The 20,681-nt window shown below is 50.1% G+C and overlaps 1 protein-coding gene across 18 annotated transcripts in view; it reads left to right on the top strand.

Moving 5' to 3' along the window:
• The window catches only part of Dnm1 (dynamin 1), a 45,694-nt gene that overhangs the window by 11,760 nt on the left and 13,253 nt on the right, over window positions 1-20,681 (top strand). For 10 of the 18 annotated variants that reach the window (XR_004118518.1, XR_004118517.1, XR_004118519.1 and 7 more), the window contains exons 3-14: window positions 270-419; window positions 681-884; window positions 2,693-2,791; window positions 2,902-3,062; window positions 4,453-4,595; window positions 4,705-4,840; window positions 4,933-5,000; window positions 6,034-6,172; window positions 13,242-13,328; window positions 18,712-18,782; window positions 18,944-18,995; window positions 19,219-19,230. Coding sequence is in view for 15 of the 18 variants with exons in the window: in XM_031369801.1 (XP_031225661.1) it covers window positions 270-419; window positions 681-884; window positions 2,693-2,791; window positions 2,902-3,062; window positions 4,453-4,595; window positions 4,705-4,840; window positions 4,933-5,000; window positions 6,034-6,172; window positions 13,242-13,328; window positions 18,712-18,782; window positions 18,944-18,995; window positions 19,219-19,230 (1,322 nt within the window). In the remaining 3 variants the exon portion in view is untranslated. Of the gene's footprint in view, window positions 1-269; window positions 420-680; window positions 885-2,692; window positions 2,792-2,901; window positions 3,063-4,452; window positions 4,596-4,704; window positions 4,841-4,932; window positions 5,001-6,033; window positions 6,173-7,658; window positions 7,798-13,241; window positions 13,329-18,711; window positions 18,783-18,943; window positions 18,996-19,218; window positions 19,231-20,681 lie in introns of all 18 variants that reach the window. The other 8 variants (XM_031369804.1, XM_031369800.1, XM_031369798.1 and 5 more) reach the window with 3 other exon arrangements.

Genomic DNA, 20,681 nt, shown 5'->3' with positions numbered 1-20,681 from the left:
GTGGCACGCCTTTAATCCTAGCACTTGGGAGGCAGAGGCAGGCCGATTTCTGAGTTTGAGGCCAACCTGGTCTACAGAGTGAGTTCCAGGACAGTCAGGGATATACAGAGAAACCTTGCCTTGAAAACAAAACAAAACAAAACTGTAAAATGGTGATTAGGCTCACTATGTTTGGAAGTAAAGGGTGGATTACGGGAGAAGGATACCACTCAGGTGGGCTTCCCAGGTCTGATGCCTCTTTCCCTTCTCCTGATGGCTTCTGGAACCAGAATATGCCGAGTTCCTACACTGCAAGGGGAAGAAATTCACTGACTTCGAGGAGGTGCGCCTGGAGATCGAGGCTGAGACCGACCGAGTCACAGGCACCAACAAGGGCATTTCGCCAGTGCCCATCAACTTGCGGGTCTACTCGCCCCATGGTGAGGAAACCTTGGCCCCGCCGCCTCCTCCCGCCTCTCGCCCTGGGCTAATTTTCTGGCCCTACACATTTCATTTACTTGTTGAGCATTGTGGTCCTCTAAGTCCACTTACCTCATGCCCCACTCCCCTACCTCCAGCCCCACCCCCCACTTCTGGCCTTGCACACCAGTAGATGCTCTTTAAGCTGGACCCTGTTCTTTAACTTGGCCCACCTCACCATGCCCACACTGTGAACCCACCCTCTTTGCCTCTTTGTCCAGTGCTGAACCTGACTCTAGTGGACCTGCCAGGAATGACCAAGGTCCCAGTTGGGGACCAACCTCCTGACATAGAGTTCCAGATCCGGGACATGCTTATGCAGTTCGTCACTAAGGAGAACTGCCTTATCCTGGCTGTGTCCCCTGCCAACTCGGACCTGGCCAACTCTGATGCCCTCAAGATCGCCAAGGAGGTGGACCCCCAGGGTAGGTCCTTGACAGGCAGCTGATGCACAAGGCATGGCAGGGGTCTAGTTTTAGTTTAGGGGTATCACTAGAGAGTTAGTGGTGGGGTTGGATTTAACCTTTAGACTCATTTCAGCTGGGTCTAATGAAGGCTCATCTTAATATAGAAAGTCCAGGGGTGAGGCCAGCACTAGCTAGACGATAAATTTGAGGACCTTCTGGGTTATATGAGATCCTGTCTCTAAAAGCTAAAAAGGAGGACTGGTGAGATGGCTCAGCAGGTAAGAGCACCAACTGCTCTTCCAAAGGTTGTGAGTTCAAATCCCAGCAACCACATGGTGGCTAACAACCCATAATGAAATCTGATGCCCTCTTCTGGTGTGTCTGAAGTCAGCTACAGTGTACTTATATATAATAATAAATAAATCTTTAAAAAAAAAAAAGCTAAAAAGGAGCCCCTGAAGGAGGCTCAGTGGGAAAAGGTCCTTGTTACCAAGGATGACCTGAGTTTGATCCCTGGAATCCATATGGAGGAAGGGGAGAACTGATCTCTGCTGTTATCTTCTGACTGCACATGTTTGTGGGGGCATGGGTGCACTCACATACATACATAAGTAAATAAATGAATGTGATACTTAAAAGACCCACACCAAAGAAACATTTTATCCAGATTGGGGATATAGCTTAGTGCTGGGATTCTTACCTGGCATGGTGTAGTTAAAGTATCATTTTGTCTAGGTGGTGATGGCACATGCCTTTAATCACAGCACTTGGTAAGATAGAGTTCTCATATACATAAAATAAATAGATAAGAAATCACAGCTCTTGGGAGGTGGAAGCAGGCAGATCTGTGATTTCAAGGCCATGGCCTACAGAGCAAGTTCCAGGGCAGCCAGGTCTACACAGAGCACAGAGAACCCTCTCTTAAAAAATGAAAATAATAATACTAATTATACAATAAGACATGATTTTGGCACCAGTGTTGTAATGCACAGTCAAGATCCTATCTCTTGCCGGGCAGTGGTGGTGCACGCCTTTAATCCCAGCACTTGGGAGGCAGAGGCAGGTGAATTTCTGAGTTCAAGGCCAGCCTGGTCTACAGAGTGAGTTCTAGGACAGCCAGGGCTACACAGAGAAACCCTGTCTCGAAAAACCAAAAACCAACCAACCAACCTCTCAGGAGGTGGAGGCACAAAGATCAGGAGTTCAAGGCCAGGCCTTGAAAAAAATTTAAAACTATTTTCTTAGCATGGATGTTTTGCTGGCACAATGTTTGTGCGTCACTTGCTTGCACAGAGGCCAGAAGATGACACTGGATCCCCTGAAACTGTTACAGACAGCTGTGAGCTGCCTTGTGGGTGCTGGAAACTGAACTGGGGTCCTCTGGAAGAGCAGCCAGTGCACTTAACCACTGAGCCATCTCTCCAGCCCCCTATGCGTATCAGGTTTGAGGCCAGCTTGAGCTTTGTAGCTAGATCCTCTCTGAAAGAAACGGTGATAACAACAACAAAAGCAACAACAACAACAACAACCACTTTGGCCACTTTGGATCATGAAAGAGGGGCAGCTGCCGGGCATGGTGGCGCACGCCTTTAATCCCAGCACTTTGGAGGCCAGCCTGGTCTACAGAGTGAGCTCCAGGGCAGCCAGGGCTGTACAGAAAAACCCTGTCTCAAAAAACAAAAAAAAAAAAAAAGAAAGAGGGGCAGCTAAGTGACGAGGGGGTGGACAGGGGATGAAGGGGGGCAGCTAGAAGGTTTGAGAGTGCATGAAGTCCCCTGAGTGAGGGCTGGAGCCACTGTGACAATCCTCTTGTGGTCACTTCCCAGGTCAGCGCACCATCGGGGTCATCACCAAGTTGGACCTGATGGACGAGGGCACAGATGCTCGGGATGTGCTGGAGAACAAGCTGCTCCCTTTGCGCAGAGGTGGGCAAAGGGTAGCCTCTCCCCCATCCGCCTTCCTGGAGCTGCCCCACATCCCCACATCTCCCTCCCTGGTGGGCTGGCTGACCCTTGACCTTGACCCTGTTCCACAGGCTACATTGGTGTGGTGAACCGGAGCCAGAAGGACATAGATGGCAAGAAGGACATCACAGCCGCCTTGGCTGCTGAGCGCAAATTCTTCCTCTCCCACCCATCCTACCGCCACTTGGCTGACCGCATGGGCACACCCTACCTGCAGAAGGTCCTCAATCAGGTAGGGGGGCAGGCCAGGCCAGGGCCCAGGGGAAAACAGGAATAATTTTAAGTACCTCTTTGTTTGTTTGTTTGTTTGTTTGTGTTTTGTTCTTTGAAGTTTTATTTTATTTTATATGTATAGCTGTTTTGTCTGTGCCTGGTGCCCGAGGATGTCAGAAGAGAGTATTAGCCACCCCCACCACCCCCACCCCCGACTGGAGTTCCAGATGGTTGTGAGCTGTCATGTGATTGCTGGGAATCAAACCTGGGTCCTCTACAAGAGCAAGTCAATGCTCTCAATTGCAAAGCTCTCCTGCCCGCCTTTCTCAATACATCCTCTTAAGGATGACCAAGATAGATTAGCATCCAGTGCAGAACCACCTAGATCCAGAGAAGGGAAGCCACTTGCCCCAGTTCCACAGGGAGGTGGTGACAAGGATATAGCTGACCTTTTCCTGTCTGGGACGTGGAAAGGGAGCCCCAGAACTCGCAGCATTTTGTGTGGATGGCGGCACTGACTAGAGACTGGAATGATTCAGCTGTATATCCTGGTCCTTTTGTCAGGATCCAGAGAGGCTGATTCAGAAACCGCAAACATTCTAGAAGCTTCCCTGGGCTGTTCCCCCTTCTGGAGTGTGTGTAGGGGCAGTCAAGACTACCATAGATCTGGACTCCAATCTCCACTTCATTACTCACCCTCTGTGACACTACTCTCTGAAAAAGAGGACAGTAGTGACCAGACCCTGCCTGCCCCATACTGTCCCCACAAGGGCTCATGGGGATAGGGTATAGGCAAGCCTAGCAGACTTGAGCACATGAACTTGAAAATTACCTTTAGGTAATTGGAGCCCAGAGGGTGCAAGGTGGGGTGTCCTTCAGCCTTCCCTGCCTGCCTAAAAATATCCAGTTACTCAAAATAAGGTAGCTTTAAGTATGGACCCAGATTCCTGGCTTCTGTCAGAAACTGAGCTATGGCAATTGATTCTAAAAGCTCATCTCTGGGAGAACCTGCAGAGCTCCTGGCCTGTCTGCTATTGCAGAGGTTTTCAGTCTGTGGGTTGCAACCCCTTTGGGGGTTGAATGACCCTTTCACAGGGGTTGTATGTCAGATATCCTGCATATCAGATATTTACATTACTATTCATGACAGTAGCAAAGTTACAGTTGTGAAGTATCAACAAAAATAATCTTATGGTTGGGGTCACCACAATAGGAGGAACTGCATTAAAGGGTCGCAGCATCTGGAAGGCTGAAAACCACTGCCCTACAGCTTCTGACCTGGTCCTCCTCAGCTCCGTGCCTCTGGCATCCACACTGCCCCCTGACCTCCCTCCTTCCCCATGCCTAGGCCTGTGGGTATTTAGGCTTGTGACCTTGACTTTAACCTTTTTCTTACTCGCCACGCCCAGCAACTGACCAACCACATCCGGGACACACTGCCCGGACTTCGGAACAAGCTGCAGAGCCAGCTGCTGTCCATTGAGAAAGAGGTGGATGAGTACAAGAACTTCCGACCGGATGACCCGGCGCGCAAGACCAAGGCCCTGCTGCAGTAAGGCTCCTGGCCTCAGTCCCCAGGGCTGAACCTCCAGCCCCTCCCACCCTCCAGGGCCTGGGGATCCCTCCTCTACATCCTCAGGCCACGCCCCTCTCCCACACAGGATGGTCCAGCAGTTTGCAGTGGACTTTGAGAAGCGCATCGAGGGTTCTGGAGACCAGATCGACACTTATGAGCTGTCAGGTGGAGCCCGCATTAACCGGATCTTCCATGAACGCTTCCCTTTTGAGTTGGTTAAGGTAAGGCACTGCGGTCGCAGTCAGGAGGGGGGGCCCTGTCTCTATCTCCTAGTGGCAGGGTTGACACTGACCCGCCCCCTGTCTGTTCACAGATGGAGTTTGATGAGAAGGAACTGCGAAGGGAGATCAGCTATGCTATCAAGAATATCCATGGCATCAGGCATGTACTGGGACCAGGGTGGGGTCTGCACCATTAGGCAAAGGACGAAGGGCCTGAAGGAGCCTCTGGCAGGAAGGACCTGAGAGTCCTGGTCTTCAATCCCCTCAACCCCAGCGTTTTGGCTCCTCACTCCACAGGCTCCAGCTAAGGAAGGTAGCTGGGGGCCCTGGGCTCCCCACAGCCTGCAATCCCCAGGCCTCCTTGGCTGCTCTTGGGAGAGTGACCTGGAAGCACAGGGTACAGGTGTCCAGGGAAGCACTCTATAGGGATGGGTGCAGCTCTCTCCAGGGTGCAGCAACTCTGCCCAATGCCACCCAAGTAGCTGAGCAAAGGGTAGGGTTACTGGGTAGGGCCTGGGACATGGCACCCAGATATCATTCTAAATTGCTTTATGAGGGGAGTTTTCAACTTGTCAGACCCTCTCCCCCAGATTCCTATTAGCTCTGCCTCCCCCATTTTACCCACTCCCCTCTTAATCCACTCCTTGGTACAGAAAGGAGGGCTGGGAGATTGATCCTGCTGCTTAGACACCACCCTCCCCTCAGGGACCCAGACTCTGACTGGCACTATGCCCACCTGACACCTCTGTGAACAAGACAGAAGAGCCCTGTGCTCCTCCTGTAGGCTCCATGTCTTGGCATGAAATTTACAATTTAATAACTGTGTTGGCCTCGCCGGAAGATCTCGTCTCCCAGTCTCTCAGTTCTCAGAACAGCTTTTAAGGAGGCCTGGGTTCGGCAATTTCCAAAGAGTCTGGGGATATAGAACTTTTCAGAGCAACACTTAAGAGGAAGCAGAAGGTACACAGGAGAGACTCGAGCAGAGTTGTCTGGTCCAAGGATCACTGACAGAAAACCTTTCAGTAGAACCTCCCAACCCATAGACTAGATGGGGGGGACATTGAGGCCCAGAAAGGGTAGTGGGAGGACTCTTCCCCCAGGCACAGCCAGGGGCTGGAGAGGGACCCTGGCCTGGCACTCCTGGCAAGTGCCAGCCTGTGACACTGTGCCCTTCTCCTGCTCCGGGCGTTCAGAACGGGGCTGTTTACCCCAGACATGGCCTTTGAAACCATTGTGAAAAAGCAGGTGAAGAAGATTCGAGAGCCGTGTCTCAAGTGTGTGGACATGGTTATCTCAGAGCTAATCAGCACGGTTAGACAGTGCACCAAGAAGGTAACAGGCAGCCCTCGGCCAGCCCCCATCAGCCCCACCTCTGCTCCCTCCTGCACTGCTCAGCCAGTCCCCACATACCCCACCGCCTCCTCAGTAGCATGCACAGGCCTCAGCGGGGTGGGGAAGGACCTGGACAGGGGAGCCCTCTGAGGGGGCCTCACCCACACCTTGATCCCTGGGTCTGGGGAATCAAAGAATTGGACACTAAGAGATCTCCCTTGGCTCAGAAAGAATGATGTTTAAGGGAACCCTGAGCTCCTGCCTTCCCCAGATGTGGGGTTACCTTCCAAGGCTCTAGAAGGGTCTTAGGGAATCCTCAACCTGAGGACATGTGAGGGACAGGACCTTCTGAGGTACTGTGTGGGAACCTGGGCAGCCAGAGGAGTGCAGAGGACCCATGTCTCCCTGTTGTCCTTCATTGTCTCCACCCTCCCACCCCTCTTTGGGGACTGTCACTCAGGCACTCCATCCCCTTCCACATTCACCTTTCCAGGGACATTCAGCCTCAGAACTGTCCAGTATGGCAGGGCTTGGAGGAAGTTGCTCATTTCTCACAGTAGGGAAACTGAGGCTCAGGGCACTGAATGACCTACCGGGCCACATCTGCTAAGAAGTGGCAGAGCTGTTGCTGGAAGCTGGAGCTGTGGACTCTTAAGTCCAGTGCTCATTGGTTCCACCAAGGATCCCCTCCCTCCCCACTGCTGCCTTGGCACCTCTCAATCACCGCTCCTCTCTCTGTCTCCTCGCCTCTTCTTGCTTTCTGTCTTTTGGAGCTAAGTTCCCATGGGCCTGTTAGGAGGAGAGGCAAGGGATGCCCCTTGAGGAGGAAGGGAGGAGCAAGGGCAGGCAAGGAGGTTAGAGGGGTGTGGGGGTTGGGGTGGGAGGGGGGTGAGCTGCTACATGAAGCTCCAGGAGGCTTCCTCTGCATCACAGACCGTGCCAGTGGGCAGTGCACAGCCTAGGCAGCTGAGCACTCTAGCAAAGGTTGCTGATGGGGCTGGGCTTTTGAGTTTGGCTGAAGCAATTCAGGGACACTCAAAAGCCTAGACTTGCATAGGATGTGTGGCCAGGTCCTGGTCTGGGTCAGGTTCTTAGGAGGACCCAAGGGGCACCGGAAAAGAGCACAGAGGAGGATTGTAGGGGGCATCCCTGGGGCAGAGGATCTGAACTGGAAAGGGCTCTCTCAGAACAGGGGTTTGGTCCCTTACACCTTTGGCCATAACCCCAGAGCCCTGGGGGAGGGGGTACCTGGCAGCACCTGGTAGGTGCAACCCTGGGAGAGGTGGGGGGGGGCTGGGTCCCACGCTCACGGTGTCTTCTGTTTTCTCTCTCTCTCTCTCTTTGTTGGTGTCTCTCTCTCTCTTCCCCCCCATGCCTGACCATCCTCACCCACCCTTGAGCCTGGCCACTTGGCTTTCACTCCCATCTTCTGCCCACCCGGCTGCTCCCCTTCCTGCTCCCTCCTCTCCCTCCTCCTCGGGTGCAGGACAGGCCTCTTCACACCTGACCTCGCTTTTGAAGCCACAGTGAAAAAGCAGGTGCAGAAGCTCAAAGAGCCCAGTATCAAGTGTGTGGACATGGTAGTCAGTGAGCTCACGTCCACCATCAGAAAGTGTAGTGAAAAGGTATGGCGGCCGCCTGGGAGGGGCTGGGCCCAGCCAGCACCACGTCCCAGTGGTTATGGCTTGCCTTGGGCAGAACCATCTGCCTCGCAGATGTGATGGCCACTTGGCTCCCCATTGGAACCCAGGCTGTCCGGGGCCTGAGATTTCCCGCCATCTTATAACCCCTGAGACTGCCTTCACTCAGGATCCTGCCAGGCCCTTCTCCCTGCCAGAGGGCTATACCCCAACCCCACGGTTCTCCTTTCCATCAGCAAGGATGACTGTACAGTGGCAACCATGGCGATGGCAGGGGATGGTGGCTGTTTACTGAGCAGCTGCTATCTGCTTTGGTGGGCTGAGTGCTGGCCCTTACTATGGGACTTATTTCTCTCAACAGCTCTGAGCAGTGAGTAGCATCATTATCTTTGTAACCAGACAGATCTTAGGAAATGCAGAGTGGGACTCAGATGGAGGGGGGTCCAGGGTCAGGACCTCTTGGGACAGCAAAGCCAATCCCAGGACCTCAAAACCAGCTTGCCCTAAAATGTATTGGATTGCTCAGTTCTAGCATTCTAAGTCAGGCATGGGCAGCCTCTCTGGGGTTGTCTGTGACCTTTTCCATGTCTTTCCCCCTATCTGTCCACCTGGCCATTTTGAGGATTTTTAGCCAGGTTGTCCAATATAGCACTTGCTTTCAGCATGCAGAAGGGCCATTGGCCATGGGAACTTTGCCAGAATCCTCATACTGTCCCTGAATGGGAAAATGTCCATTGAGCTGAATTACCTCAGCTCAATGTGGGGTACACATCTGCCTTGACTTCAAGGTTCTAGTGAGCATTACCCAATATCCCTGTGCCCTACTCTGGAGGGGGGGGGTGTCCCTGTGTCTTGGTGCAGAGGCTGGTCCACAGGCCCTCTGTCAGGCTCAGTCTACAGCGGCAACAGTTTCAGGTCTATGTAAAGGCACTGAGCATGCTCCAACGCTTGTATTTCATTTGTGTTCTCTTCTTTACCTTTCCCTCCCCTCTCCTTCCTCCTCCTCCTTCTTCTTCTTCTTTTTTTTTTTTTTGAGACATAGACTCACTCTCTTGCCCAGGCTAGCCTAGAATTTACTATGTAGCCCAGGCTGACCTGACTCCATGGCAGGCCTTCTGTCTTAGTCTCCTAAGTGGTAGCAGTAAAGGCATGAGCCACTACACACACCTTGAAAACTTCCATTATTTCTGGGCTGGCCAGGTGGTTCAGTGAGTAAAGCCACCACTGTGCATGTGTGCCTGCATACCATGCACCACACACACACTAACACACTCACACACTCACACATACACACACCACACACATACCACAAACACACACACACACACTCACACACCACACACACACCACACACACACTCACACTCACACATACACACTCACACATACACACACCACACACATACCACAAACACACACACACACACTCACACCACACACACACCACACACACACTCACACTCATACATACACACTCACACACACACACACACACACACTATTAATAAAATAAAATAACTCATTTCGAATACTCACTTGTTACAGTATAATTGACTGTGTGTCTTATCCGTGTGGACACTGACTCTTTATATTGCTGTTCTTGTTCTACACATGCTCTCAGTGGAATCATTACCTAGCCGCTAGAAAGTTTTTTTGTTTTTTTGTTTTGATTTTTCGAGACAGGGTTTCTCTGTGTATCCCTGACTGTCCTGGAACTCACTCTGTAGACCAGGCTGGTCTCGAACTCAGAGATTCATTCTGCCTCTCTAAGATTAAAGGCATGTGCCACCACCTCCTGGCCCTATATAATAATTTTTAATGGTGACGCCAGAGGCCATTGAATGGCTTTGTTGAACATTTAATTTTAAAACACATCATAAAGAAACAAGAGTTGGGGAGATGGCTCCGTTGGTAAAGTGGTTGCCACACAAGCAGGAAGACCTGAGTTCAATTCCCAGTGTCCACATGGAGTGCCAGATGTAGCAACATGTGTGGGCCCAGGCCTGGCAAGGCAGACTGGCGGAGCCCTGGAGCCTGCTGGCTCACCAGCTAACCCAAATCTTGGTTCCAGGGTTAGTTAGAGATTCCATCTCAGATATAGGGTAGAGAAGGAACGTTGACTTCCAGCCTCCGTGAGAATATGCCCTCTTACAAAGCAATACACTGGTAATGAGTTTCTTTGCACGTGAAGATACATTACTGCCTTCCTTCTTAGATGGTTTTCTTAGGATAGACCGCTAGAAGACCAATTACTAGATAGCAATGCTCCAAAGCTGTGGAATGCTTTGCTGAGCCGCATCCCTCGGGAAAGCAGTCATTATGAATGGTAAAGTCCTGAAAGCTCTCTATGCCCATGGAGAGGCCATCAATAGGCAAAGCCATGCAGCCACAGTCAATCCAGTGTGGTCGTCCATGCCTGCAATTCCAGCACTGTAGAGTGGAGACAGGAGGATTGTGAGTTCAAGGTCACCCTCCACTACATAGTTAGAGGCCAGCCTGGGCTATGTGAGATCCTCTCTCAAAAGAAAAGAGGCAAGACAGGCCTGTGTGCTTCTGCCAACATGCCCCTTTATGACTTAAAGGGAGATGTATGCTGTCTGGTGGAAAATATGTTGCAAAAAAGAATGTTTGTAGCACTTAGGAAAGGAAATTACTAAGTATTGAATCCTAAAATCCAAAGTATATTTACCCAAGGCTAACCACTGTTTTGAGTGAGAGAAAGGAACAGGGCTCTTCCCATTTCACACTGAAGTCTTTTGTGGTTAGTGAGATGGTTCCTGTGAGCAGGAAGCCTGCTTCACGGAGGGCACAGATCTTAAGAGAGAGCTGTATTCTGGCCATTTGATTTAACTTCAGAAGTTATTTTTCTTTATTAGGTTGTTTGTTTTTTAGTTCCTGTGTTTTCTAAGCCACTCCTGTTAGGAGTTGGATATTACTACTAGCACTGCTGGGATTAGATGATTTTTTAAAATTTAATTTAATTTTATTTTACATCTCTAGACACAGCTGAGAGTCTGTTGCTAGGCGTAGGCTAAGAAGGAAAGCAACCAGGAAGAAGGCTCCGAGAGGCCATCTAGCAGGGCTGGCTGTGAACCCAGAACTCATGGCTTTGGGAACTCCACTCCTGACCTCTAAACCCGTGGGTTCCAGGCTGGTTAAAAGCCAGGCAGTGGTGGCACACACCTTTAATCCGAGTACTTGGAAGGCAGAGGCAGGCGGATTTCTGAAGTCGAGGCCAGCTTGGTCTACAGAGTGAGTTCCAGGACAGCCAGGGCTATACAGAGAAACCCTGTCTCGAAAAACAAAACAAAACAAAACAAAACAAAACCAAAAACCCTGGTTAAAAGTCCTGGAGGCAGGCACTCCAAGGAGGCAGCCAGAATGGAAAAAGATGCTGGAAGGAGCAGAATTTCCTGAGGTGGCTGAGGCGGCCCTGTCCATATGGGACACGTGGAAAACTTGAGAAATTTAGATGCAGGCTCAGAGCAGGGAGTTGGCTGTGTTCTTTGGCAAATCATTGCCTTCTTCCCATCTCTACCCCTTACCCCTGCCCTGGGAGGGAGCCTTGGACCACCTCAGAGGCCTGGTAACTGTGACTCAGCCCCAAATTTCTGTCCAGGCTCAGAGGCTTCATACAAAGCAAAACAACAACAACAACAACAACAACAACACACACGCACACACACAAAAAAAACAAACAAAACAAAAAAACCTCCCAGGGTGGCAGACCCCACCAGCCAACATTTTTTCTAAGCAAAGGGGCTCAGGCAGGTCCTCCTAAGCCACATGTGCTAGGCTGCCTCAGCTGCAGCCATGACCCCTCCATGGGAATGTTGGATGTGGGCTTCTCTCGAGTTGCCTTTCCCTGGGCTGGCATTCTAATCTCCACTCCCTTCCCTGTCCTCCTCCCCACCCTGACAGTCCCTCTTGACCCCAATATTGCCCTTACAGTCAGGCACAGAATACTTGACATCTTTCCAAAGCATCCCCTGAGAGTCTTGACCGAGGATAGGAAGAAAAGCAGGCCCAGGAGCCTGTCTAAGCTGGGGGTTAATGACCCTGAGGGAAGGGTGGTCTTGGTGGGTGGACTCCACCATCAAAAGCACACTGAGGAGCTCCATCTAACAGCTGGTTCCAAGCCAGAAGATTGAGGAGCCTCTGCCTATTCACCCGGCAAGGAGGGCAAAGACATTCATCTTCCATTCATCTCCTCATCTCTCCAACTTGTCCTCTTTAAGCATTGCTGGTGCCCAGCGCTGCCACAGCCCTGAGGGACAATTGCTACCCAGCCAGAGGAGAGAGATGGATGTAGCACAGGGAGGCCCCAGACTCAGCTCTCAGTCCTCAAGCTGGGCAGGCTTTCTAGAAGAGTCTGCATGTAAGAGAGGCTCCAGCAGAATGGCTGAGCTGAGAGCGGGGTTCCTAGGCGTTCAAGGTCATCCTTGGCCACACAGAGTACAGTAGGAACTATTAAGTCTGTTAAGTTTTGGACCTGGGCAGACGGAGCTGGTGATGGTGGCAGACGGGCATACCAAGAGAGACAGGACGGGGTGGATTAGACCCAGTGGGCCCAGGGCCAGCCAGGCCCCTGCGGGGAACTGCTCATGCTGCTGATACCCATCTCTGCATGTCCCTGTGTCCTTGCATGCCTGTGTCCTGTAGCTTCTGCATGTCCTCTGGTGTGGCAGCTGTTATTTATTCCCTGTAACTCCTCTTCCTGGCTCTGACAAGGAGCATTGCCTACTTGGGAGGTCAGTTGGCACCACGGGCCCTCCCCTTCCCCAGTTCCCACCTGGCTATAATTCAGAGCCTTTAGGAAAGCGAAAGGCAACCCTAAGGGTCAGTGAATGCCTTGGGAGCTAAGGATGCCTCCTCAAAGGCCTCCGTGTCTGCCAGGTGGGCCTTCAGAATGGCCATGTCAAGATGGCAGTTCCCAAAGCCTGGTTCTTTCTGTAGTTCTCCCCATGGAGACTGCCTCTTGCCACTGCAATTGCCCAGGTGGGCCAGTAAAGACGGTCCTGGAGCCGGGCGGTGGTGGCACACGCCTTTAATCCCAGCACTTGGGAGGCAGAGGCCAGCGGATTTCGGAGTTCGAGGCCAGCCTGGTCTACAAAGTGAGTTCCAGGACAGCCACAGCTACACAGAGAAACCCTGTCTCGAAAAACCAAAGGAAAAAAAAAAAAAAAAGACGGTCCTGGAGCTGGGAAGACCCTTGAACTGCCATTTAGAATGCTCACTATGATAGAAGGAGCGGCCATGGTTCGGTGCCATCAGCTTCCTGGGGCCCCGGTGCTCTCCTTGGCCTGGTTGGTGTTCCCATGCATACCTCCCACGCCATGCTCCTGGGTCTCTATACTCAGGTGGGGTTTGGGTGCCTACTGCCCCAGGCCCTGTGCGTACGTGGCTCTCTCTCCTCCTGCCCTTCTACAGCTCCAGCAATACCCGCGTCTGCGGGAGGAGATGGAGCGAATTGTGACCACCCACATCCGGGAACGTGAGGGCCGCACCAAGGAGCAGGTGAGCACACGGTCTCCACTTCCTTCCCTCTTCTCAGGATCACCTTCTGATCCTCTCTGCTTTCTCATGGGATGACATGGCTAATGTACACTGGATCGTGGTGCACAGTTCGGCAGTACTGAGTATGCTTGATACCACTGTACCTTCACCACCACCCACAGAAGGCTCTGTGTCTTGCAATGTTGATGTTGTGCTTGTCATAAAAAGTCCCCTTGCGGGGGCTGGTGAGATGGCTCAGTGGGTAAGAGCACTGATTGCTCTTCCGAAGGTCCTGAGTTCAAATCCCAGCAACCACATGGTGGTTTACAACCACCCATAATGAAATCTGATGTCCTCTTCTGGTGTGGCTGAAGACAGCTACAGTGTACTTATGTATAACAATAATAAATCTAAAAAAAAAAAAAAAGTCCCCTCGCAGCCCCTGACAGCCCCCACTCTTTCCTATTTATCTAGGTTCCTGTGGTAAGTGAAATCATACAGTATTTCAATCCTTTGGTATCTGGCTTGTTTCATGTAGCATAATGCCTTTAAGGTTTATCCAAAATATTGTAGCACCTACCAGAATATTCTTTTATACCTTAATAATATTCTGTTGACTACATACTATGCTTTTATCTATTAAGTCTTTTCTGGCCGGGCAGTGGTGGCTCACGCCTTTAATCCCAGCACTTGGGAGGCAGAGGCAGGCGGATTTCTGAGTTCGAGGCCAGCCTGGTCTACAGAGTGAGTTCCAGGACAGCCAGGGCTACACAGAGAAATCCTGTCTCTAAAAACAAACAAACAAAAGTCTTTTCCACCTTAAGATCTTTTCCGTGCATGGGTATTTTGCCTGTGCACATGTTTGTGTATCATTTTTGTGCCTGGTGCCCAGGAGGCCAGAAAATGGCATTGGATCCCTGGGCATGGAGTTACAGGCAGTTGTGAGCCTCCATGTGGGTGCTGGTAATTGACCCAGGGTCCTCTGGAAGAGCAGCCAGTGCTTCATCACTGAGCTATCTCCCCAGATCCTCTCTGCCACCCTTTTGCCATTGTGTATAATCCTGCTAATAAATATAGCTGGCCAAATACTTCCTTAGGTCCCTGCTTGCAATTCTTTGGGGTCTACACTCAGAAGTGGAATTGGTGGATCACATGGTGATGCCACCTACCATGTTTTTACTAGTTGTCCTGGGAATTGCATGCAGGGCCAAGCATGGGCTGAGCACACAGGCTACCAGTGAGCTGCATCCCCGGTTGACCCCATATGTTTAGTTATTTGAGAAACCGCCTCACTGATTGCACCCTTTACATTCCCCACGTTCTCTCTCTCTCTCTTTTTTTTTCTCTCTCTCCTCCTTCCATTTTTTTCTTTTTTTTTGGGGGGGGGTGGGGGGAGGAGGGTTTTCGAGACCAGGTTTCTCTGTGCAGCCCTGGCTGTCCTGGAACTCACTCTGTAGACCAGGCTGGCCTTGAACTCAGAAATCTGCCTGCCTCTGCCTCTTAAGTGCTGGGATTAAAGACATGTGCCACCATTGCCTGGCTCCTTCCATTTCTTGTTCCTTTTGCTCCTCTCTTCCTTCCTTCCTCCCTCCTTCCCTTCCTTCTTCCCTTTCTTCCTCCCTTCCCATCTACCCTCCACCCCTAACTGGAATCTCACTATGTAGCCTAAGCTAGCCACAAACCCATGATGCTCCTTCCTCATCCTCCAGAGTGCACCCCTTGCACCCAGATTCTAGATCCTTCCTTTTTCTTCATCTTGTCTGGCATCCTTGGCTTCCTGGCAGTCTGTGCAGTCATCCCCCTGAGGCCTTTCTCTGTTTGTTTGCTATGTCTCTGGCTGGCCTTTGGCCCTCACAGCCGCTCCTCCTTTTGCATTTTTGTTTCTGAAATAGTCATTCATTCACAAATTTAGACACCAGATGTTGTCTTTGGGACTGAAAGAGCAGAGACATTTGGGCCAATTTTAGACCTCCTGAGGCTCTGAACAGGGTCTCACTATGCAACCTGGAACTCACTCTGTAGACCTGGCTGGCCTCGAACTCAGAGATCCGCCTGCCTCTGCCTCCCGAGTGCTGGCATTAAAAAGGCATGTGCCACTTGCCTCCTCTTTGATTGTCTGTCACCTCTCTAAACTCATCTTGGTGCTCCAACTTCCTGTCCTCCTCAAGTATCCCTTCTCCACAGTGTGTCCCTGGTTACTGGAGTTCTTTTCTTTCATGTTTTTTTTTTTTGTTTGTTTGTTTTTTTTTTTGAGACAGGGTTTCTCTATGTAGCCTTGGCTGTCCTGGCACTCACTTTGTAGACCAGGCTGGCCTCGAACTCAGAAATCCGCCTGCCTCTGCCTCCCAAGTGCTAGGATTAAAGACGTGCGCCACCACCGCCCGGCTTCTTTCATGTTTTAAAGCCCTTATTATGAACAGCTGGGATTCCTGGGAGGTGGCATAAGAGGATGAAAGAGGGTCTCTCTGAATTTGAGTCCAGATTTTGGTCTACATAGCGAGTCCCACAACAACCAGGACTACATAGAGGGGCCCTGTCTTAACAACTTTCCTGAGAGAGAGAGAGAGAGACAGACAGACAGACAGACAGACAGACAGACAGACAGAGAGATTGAAAGAGGGGGGGATGAGAAGCCCAGGAAGCCCAAGGTCCAGCTAGCTTGGTGTATGCCGTGGTAAATAAATAGCAAGAGACCTTGTCTCAAACAAGGTAGATGACAAGCAAGGAGAGTCAAGGTTATATGTGGCATACACACTGCCCTCACCCACCTCTGCCCACAAATCACTTCAGTGTGATGCTACCCAGCATCTCACCTCCTTCTCCCCTTCATTCCTCTCTCCCTCCAACTGTCCCCCATCTTTAAGTTGCAGGGGTGTGTGTTTGTGTGTGTGTGTGTGTGTGTGTGTGTGTGTATGTGTGAATGCACGCACACGTGCACACACATGCACGCACTATGACTTACATAGTTTGGGCTGCTTTGAATTCACTATGTAGCAGAGGATAATAAACTTGAAGTCCTGCTTCTTCTGACTCCTCCCCTCTGAACGCTCAGATTACAGGAATGAGCCGCCATGCCCAGTTTATGTGGTGTTAGAGATTGAAGCCAGAGCTTCCTGCATGCTAGGCAAGGACTCTGTCACCTGAGCCACACCCCCAGCTTCAGCTCTACCTCTAGGAACCATATTCTTTCCGTGCATCGTGCCTGTCTCTCTACAACAGTCACACTATTGAACATCTGTTGGATATCTCTGACGTGCTGAATGAGTGACTCACTTCAGCATCATTTGAGTTTGCCAGTCCTTCGGGCCAGAAGTGCTTCCTCGGCAGAATGGCCTCAGGAAGGATAGGCCCCAGCTCACAGGGAGGGAAGAAGAGGACTTTGGGGTGGACCCAGCAGTCACTTTCATCAAGACTCAAGGCTAGACATGGTGGCACTTGCCTGGAACCCTAGCTTTTTGGTGGAGGCAGAAAGATCAGGCATTCAAAGCTATCCTTAGCTACCTAAAGAGTTTGAAGCCAGACTCGGGCAATATAAGACCCTGACTCATAAACCAAAACAAACCAAAACCAAACCAAAACAAAACAAAACAAAAGACTCAAATACATGTATCTTCACACTTTCAGAATTTGTAGTGTGTTTGTGTGTGTATGTGTTGTGTTCCCCCACCACAGCATAGAATTATCCTATGCTTTTGAACATCTATAGACTCTTTCTTTTTTTTCTTTAAGATTTATTTTTATATCTAAATACACTGTAGCTATCTTCAGACACACCAGAAGAGGGTGTCAGATCTCATTATGGGTGGTTGTGGGCCACCATGTGGTTGTTGGGATTTGAACTCAGGACCTTCAGAAGAGCAGTCAGTGCTCTTAACCACTGATCCATCTCTCCAGCTCCCTATAGACTCTTTCATTGTCGGGTCACCTAATCTATTTCACTTTCTTTCTTTTTTTTTTTAAATCTTTTTTTTTTAAGAGATTTATTTATTATGAATTTATTATAAGTACACTGTAGCTGTCTTCAGACACACCAGAAGAGGGCATCAGATTTCATTACAGGTGGTTGTGAGCCACCTTGTGGTTGCTGGGATTTGAACCCATGAACCTTTGGAAGAGCAATCGGTGCTCTTACCCGCTGAGCCATCTCACCAGCCCCTCTATTTCACTTTCTAATAGCCATTGCCTTGTTCCCAAATTTCTTCCATTACAAATTATACCACAGCCAAGCTTGTTGACATAGGCCTGTTGTCCCTGGTACCAGAAAGACTGAGGTCGGAGGAGTGCTTACACCCCAGAGTTCAAGACTAGCCTGGGCAGTAAACATAACATAAACATCTTATCTCAGAGAGAAAAGGGGAGAGAGGGGGGTGGGGAGAGAGAAAAGAAAAAATAAAAGAGACAACTTAACATGACTTGGACACTCTGGCTCCTAGATCTTTGGCTATTTGATGAGCTTATCTGAGATATAATTCTAGAAAGGTTAATTTTAATGTTAAGCATTACCAAATTGCCTTCCACAAGGACCACTCTCAGCAGCTCTTGTCTCACTTATGTAGGTAGTAACTGTCCCATCCTCCACAGTACAAAATGAGAGTTATAGCACTGGGTCTGGGAGATGGCTCAGAGGTTCTCAGAGAAGACCAGGGCTCAGTTCCTAGCACTCACACAGCCGCTTACAACCACCTGTAACTCCAGTTTTAGGTGATTGGATGCCCTCTTCTGGCCTCTGTGGACACTGTATGTATGTGATACATACAGAGACATGCAGACAAAACATCCATATGCATAACATAAATAATAATTGTAAATCTTTTCAAAAGTAAAAAAAAAACATAGCTACAGTTAAATTTTCCTGTGCGCATGCTATCCTAACCTTTACTAACACTATTCGTTAGGATTAAGAAAGATCTTACTTGCTGGGTTGTGATGGCACAAGCCTTTAATCCCAGCACTTGAGAAACAGAGGCAGGAAGATCTCTGAGTTTGAGGCCAGCCTGGTCTACAGAATTCCAGAACAGCCAGGGCTACACAGAGAAACCCTGCCTCTAAAAAAAGGGGGGTATTACTGCATTGACTAAGAGTTCTTTATGAACAAGGGTGGACCATTTTTGCAAATTTTAAAACTGGGTTTATTAGCATATATTAATTATATATAATGATGATTTCAGTTTTTGCATATCCTAATTGGCTGTTTGCATGTCTTCTATGAAATACCCATTCATGTTTGTTGACTGCTTTGACCTGTGTTTTCTTTTGTCTTTCAGTTATTGACTGTAGGGACTTTTTATTTATTATGGATCCTAACCTTCTAAATGTACTGAAAGTATCTCTCTCCTAGCTTGTCATTGTTCTTAAACTCTGTGTCATCTTTCCTATTTGCTCACCAACTTGTGGACCCTTGAAGGTCATGCTTCTCATCGATATTGAGCTGGCTTATATGAATACCAACCACGAAGACTTCATAGGCTTTGCCAAGTGAGTGCTCCCAGGAGTGACCTTTTGTGTGTATATATGTGTACATGTATATATGTAGATTCCAGTTCTGCCAGCTTAACCCTCTAAGTCCTGTGCCCTGTGAGCAGTGGAGCTGGGCCTCTTGAGAAAAGGTTTGAGACTCCTCCCCTCTCTCCCATTAGTGCTCAGCAGAGAAGCAACCAGATGAACAAGAAGAAGACTTCGGGGAACCAGGTGAGTGGGCCCTAGTGCCCCAGCCTGAAGGATGGAGGATGCCAGATGGACCTGGAGCTCTGAAAACCCCCTCACCCAATGGGTCCTACGGGGGCCAGAGAGCCTGCCCTCTGCCAGCCACAAGCTTCCCACTCTGCCTCAGTAATCCTCTTTCCTCTCTCCCCGATGCTTCTCCTGGTTGCTATGGCTACTTCTCCTGGTTGCTATGGTTACCTCTTTGCAGGATGAGATTCTGGTGAGTACCAGGAGTGGGGGTGGTCTTGACTTGTGCAGTGATGGGGAGGTGGAGTCTCACTGGTGATGGGGATCTGCATGGGGCAGAGGGTACCCTTTGTCTGAGCACCTTGCACATACCAACACATGAATTCCACACCTGCTCACAGGATAGAGAAAGGTCCAGCCATGCTCACAGTCTCATAACTCATCTATAAGTGTGCACAAGCCAAGCACCTGCTGTAAGCAGAGCTACCCAACATGGGGATGGATGGGCCCAGAACTAGGTAGATGCTCTTTAATTAAAAAATCTGTTGGAGGAATGTTTGGTGACTGCTTGGAGTGGGTATGAGACAGGCATGTTTTAAGAAGCAGACAGTGACAGGGCAGTGGTGGCACACGCCTATAATCCCAACACTTGGGAGGCAGAGGCAAGCGGATTTCTGAGTTCGAGGCCAGCCTGGTCTACAGAGTGAGTTCCAGGACAGCCAGGGCTATACAAAGAAAGCCTGTCTCGAAAAACCAAAACCAAACCAAACCAAAACAAAACAAATCCAACAAAACAAAACAAAACAAAACAAAACAAAAGAAGCAGACAGTGACCTCCATGGAGTTAAGACATGATGAACAATAGGGAGGCTGGTTCATCCTCTAGCTCCCTGCTTCATGCTTCAAATGGCTGTGGAAACAGCACTTACCAGCAGCCCTTGTTCGATCCAGTTATGCACATGAGACCTGGAGTCTTCAGTATTTCCCGCGTAGTTTCCAGAGGCTGTGGCTGGTTTAATATCTGTTTCTCATCCAGCCTTGGGCCTTGGTCATCTCCCAGTCCAGGTTCTGGGTCTCAACTCACAGTAGGTACTCAAAGAAGGAAGACCAAAAGAAATTGTATCTCAGGAAGGTTCAGAACCTGCCCCTGTCCCGTCCTTGCCCCTGCCCCTGCCCCGTGAATATCCAGGACCTATAGATAGAGAGTCCTGGGTAGGATGAGAGTCTCCAGCTCAGACACTCCAGACAGGGAGCTAGGTAAGCAGGTGAGAGAGAACACAGGGTTGGGAGTGGCTAAGAGGAAGAAAAAGGCTGTAAGTCAGCCGGGAAGCAGAGTGCACACTGTGCAGCCAGATCCTGGGACAGCAATGGGCTCCGTTCCAAAGGCAGGCACCGAAGAGATCCATCCCGCCAGCAGGCTGGGAGAGGGTTGGCGGGGTGTCTGCTTCCAGCCACTCTGTTAATTTGTTAATTGACCAAAGTAGTGGTGATTTCCCCTGTGCTTGGGTGCTGATAGATTGTGTGATTTGAATTCCCAGTGAGGTTCTCAGAAGCCTGAGGGAGTCAGGAAAGGCTGGAAGCAAGTTGTGCACCCAGGGCCAGGGAGGGAACTAGCCGCAGTCCCTCTTCAATCAGAATCACAGCAGCAGGTGGCAGCAGGGGTTGGGGGGTGGGGTGGGGAGGGGGCCTGGGCAATAACCAAGG

This window comes from Mastomys coucha, unplaced genomic scaffold (assembly GCF_008632895.1).
Source record: "Mastomys coucha isolate ucsf_1 unplaced genomic scaffold, UCSF_Mcou_1 pScaffold15, whole genome shotgun sequence".
Lineage (NCBI taxonomy): Eukaryota > Metazoa > Chordata > Mammalia > Rodentia > Muridae > Mastomys > Mastomys coucha.
This window is presented reverse-complemented; position numbering and strand designations above follow the sequence as displayed.